Below are 2,742 nucleotides of genomic sequence, written 5' to 3' on the forward strand. Positions count from 1 at the left end.
ATGGCGACCGTTGAGTGTGGAAAGTGTCCATCGATACGCACTCAGTTTTCTGCCCGTTTTGAGTGCACCATCCGGGTTCTAAAGTGCACTGATTTGACCGCGATTCGACAATGTGAACGAACTATGTACTCAAAAAGTTAGTATTTAGTACAGAAGTGCGCGATTTGGAACACACTATTAGTTGCACACCCACATATACACACACATCTACAAACACAAGGAAGCACATTTTAGGGCACATTTTCAAGGAAGCACATTTGTTGCTCTTTGTATTAAATTTGGCGTCCACCCTTTTTTGTTCTGACCAGAAAATAAGAGGAACTAAGAAGCAAGAAGAAACAAAGAAGCAACAAAGCCTGTCCTACCCTCTTGCAGGAGGTTCCCAGTGGGCCGGTGTTGTTCAGGCTGTTTGCGCGGTAGTGCTCCACCAAGTCGATCAGAGAGCTGAAATTGAACCCCTGCTCCACGTAAAAATTCCTCTCATCTGCTTGTAGGATCTTATAATGCTTCACCCCACTGCTCGACCTCACTGCAGGAAGATTCACAAACAAGTCTTACGTTGTACTTTAAGCTCCTACAAACCCATTCCCAAATAGATTCCAAAGAAAAGTCAACAGGAATGCAAAGCTTTTCTTTTAATGCAGTTCAATTTAAATTTCAAATGGTTTGTCTCTAACACTATGCTAAGCTAACCTTTTACTGGCTGTAGCTTCAAATTTATCTTACAGATATGAGAGTGGTATCGATCGTCTATGCTGACTTTCTGCCAAAAAATGAACTGTAGTGTATTTCCCAGCATGCCAAACTATTTCAAATAGACAAATAGACAAGAGTTCTTGATCAGGTTTTTTTCCTCAAGAGCCTAGCACTTATAGTAACATTGCCAAATAGAAATGCATAAAGCTAGAATGATATTAACTTCGTTGGGAACAGAATGGGGTAAGGGACACCCTTTATCTTACTGTCACTGTGACACTGTCAACTATACAAAGTCATAACACACTACAGCTTTCTAGTTGTTTGGGATCAATAAATCAGAAGATTAGTTGAAACATAGTATATATCCACAATGTTCCACTTCAAGGATTACTCCGGTGCCCAGAAAATTCCCCCTGATGCATGTCAGTCTTTATGCCGATGTCCTTCACCTTTCGCTTTCTTTGTCTTGGCGTTCTAACCTCTGGTGGATTTCTGAGGACTATGGTTACCTGGTCCTCAGATCTCTGCAGGGTAAATCCAGACAGCTAGCTAGACTATCTGTCCAATCTGAGTTTTCTGTTGACGACTAAAACTACTTCTGAACGAAAACCAAAACAAGGTCCTTCCTGAGACTATTCAGCACCAGACCGTTCTCAGCTGTAACTTTGAGTGAGTTTGGGGAAAGTTCCTTCACAGCTCATTTCCAAAGGGGCGTCACCAACGGACACCGCTCAAATGCGCAATTGGATAATCTTTCAACCAATCAGACCAATGATCCAGGTGAAGTAGCAGCTACAGCGGCACCAACGGGTTGCTGCGCTTTGGTGGCCGTCATGCTCATGTAAACAAAAAGAAATGAAATAAATAATTACAAACTGCACAGAAATAAAACTCCCTCCTCCCTCACTTTTAGTTAAACCCTCAAACACCACACGCCTCTTGTTCTCTTTTTGGGCTTCTCCATCTGCCCTCTCTCCTCTTATCTTACGTGAAAGAACGTATCCAACGTCATCTTTCGCGCTGCGTCGGATGAGGAAAGCGCCGTGATCATTTTCTGCTCCCAGCAGGTGGCTTTGTGCCTCATGGCGGCTCATTGTCCCAAAATACCACCTGGTTTAAGACAGAAAGACATAGATGAAAGTAATTATTAGAAAGTGGTTGCATGGTTACAAACTTTAACTGTGTGACAATGAAAAATAATCATCTGAGAAATCTTGCAAATTATGTATTCTGAAATCACCTTGTAAAATAATCTTTGTGTACAAGATCTGGTGATTTACTCTCTGTTGCTCATCAAAACAGCATTGGATTTGACATCAATATGTACCTGTGAACACCCTGGGATCTGCTTTCATTTTTCATGGTATACCTTCAGAGAATCTGAACATGCAAAGGTCTTTAAAGCAGGTGCTAAGAAAAGAGTACAGCACGCAAAATGAAGAAGGCATCCGTTGATGTTCCAACACTGAGCTTTCTGCCTCAGGGTATTATCTGGGCTCTGATGGTGGCCTGAGGCTGAAGGTAGGCTTGGAACAGCAGTGAATGCATGAAGTGGAATTTGTTTGTTGTGACTTTGTTTATCTATGTATCTGTTAGTGATATGAGGACAGATAAGGTTATGTAGGCTATGTAACCAATAGACTGGGAAGAAAACGATGGGGGACGTTAGTGATAAGAGGACAGATAAGGTTACGTAGGCTAAATAACTGATAGACTGGGAAGAACATGATGGGTGATGTTAGTGATGTGAGGACAGATAAGGATATGTAGGCTGCATAACTGATAGACTGGGAAGAACACGACGGGTGACGTTAGTGATGTGAGGACAGATAAGGTTATGTAGGCTAAGTAACAAATAGACTGGGAAGAACATAACAGGGGACGTTAGTGATGTGAGGACAGATAAGGTTATGTAGGCTAAATAACTGATAGATTGGGAAGAACACAATGGGTGGGGTTAGTGATTTGAGGACAGATAACGTTATGTAGGCTCCATAACCGATAGACTGGGAAGAACATAACGGTGGACGTTAGTGATGAGAG

The 2,742-nt window shown here is 42.0% G+C and overlaps 1 protein-coding gene across 1 annotated transcript in view; it reads right to left on the minus strand.

The window, feature by feature from the left end:
• LOC116670091 (protein-tyrosine kinase 6) overlaps positions 1-2,742 on the minus strand; it is a 20,251-nt gene that overhangs the window by 11,395 nt on the left and 6,114 nt on the right. Inside the window, exons 2-3 of the mRNA XM_032500399.1 lie at positions 1,688-1,809; positions 366-529 (exon numbers count right to left, since the gene is read on the minus strand). Of these exons, the coding sequence (XP_032356290.1) occupies positions 366-529; positions 1,688-1,809 (286 nt within the window). The remainder of the gene's footprint in view (positions 1-365; positions 530-1,687; positions 1,810-2,742) is intronic.

The sequence above is a fragment of the Etheostoma spectabile genome, chromosome 20, assembly GCF_008692095.1.
Source record: "Etheostoma spectabile isolate EspeVRDwgs_2016 chromosome 20, UIUC_Espe_1.0, whole genome shotgun sequence".
In the NCBI taxonomy this organism is placed as follows: domain Eukaryota; kingdom Metazoa; phylum Chordata; class Actinopteri; order Perciformes; family Percidae; genus Etheostoma; species Etheostoma spectabile.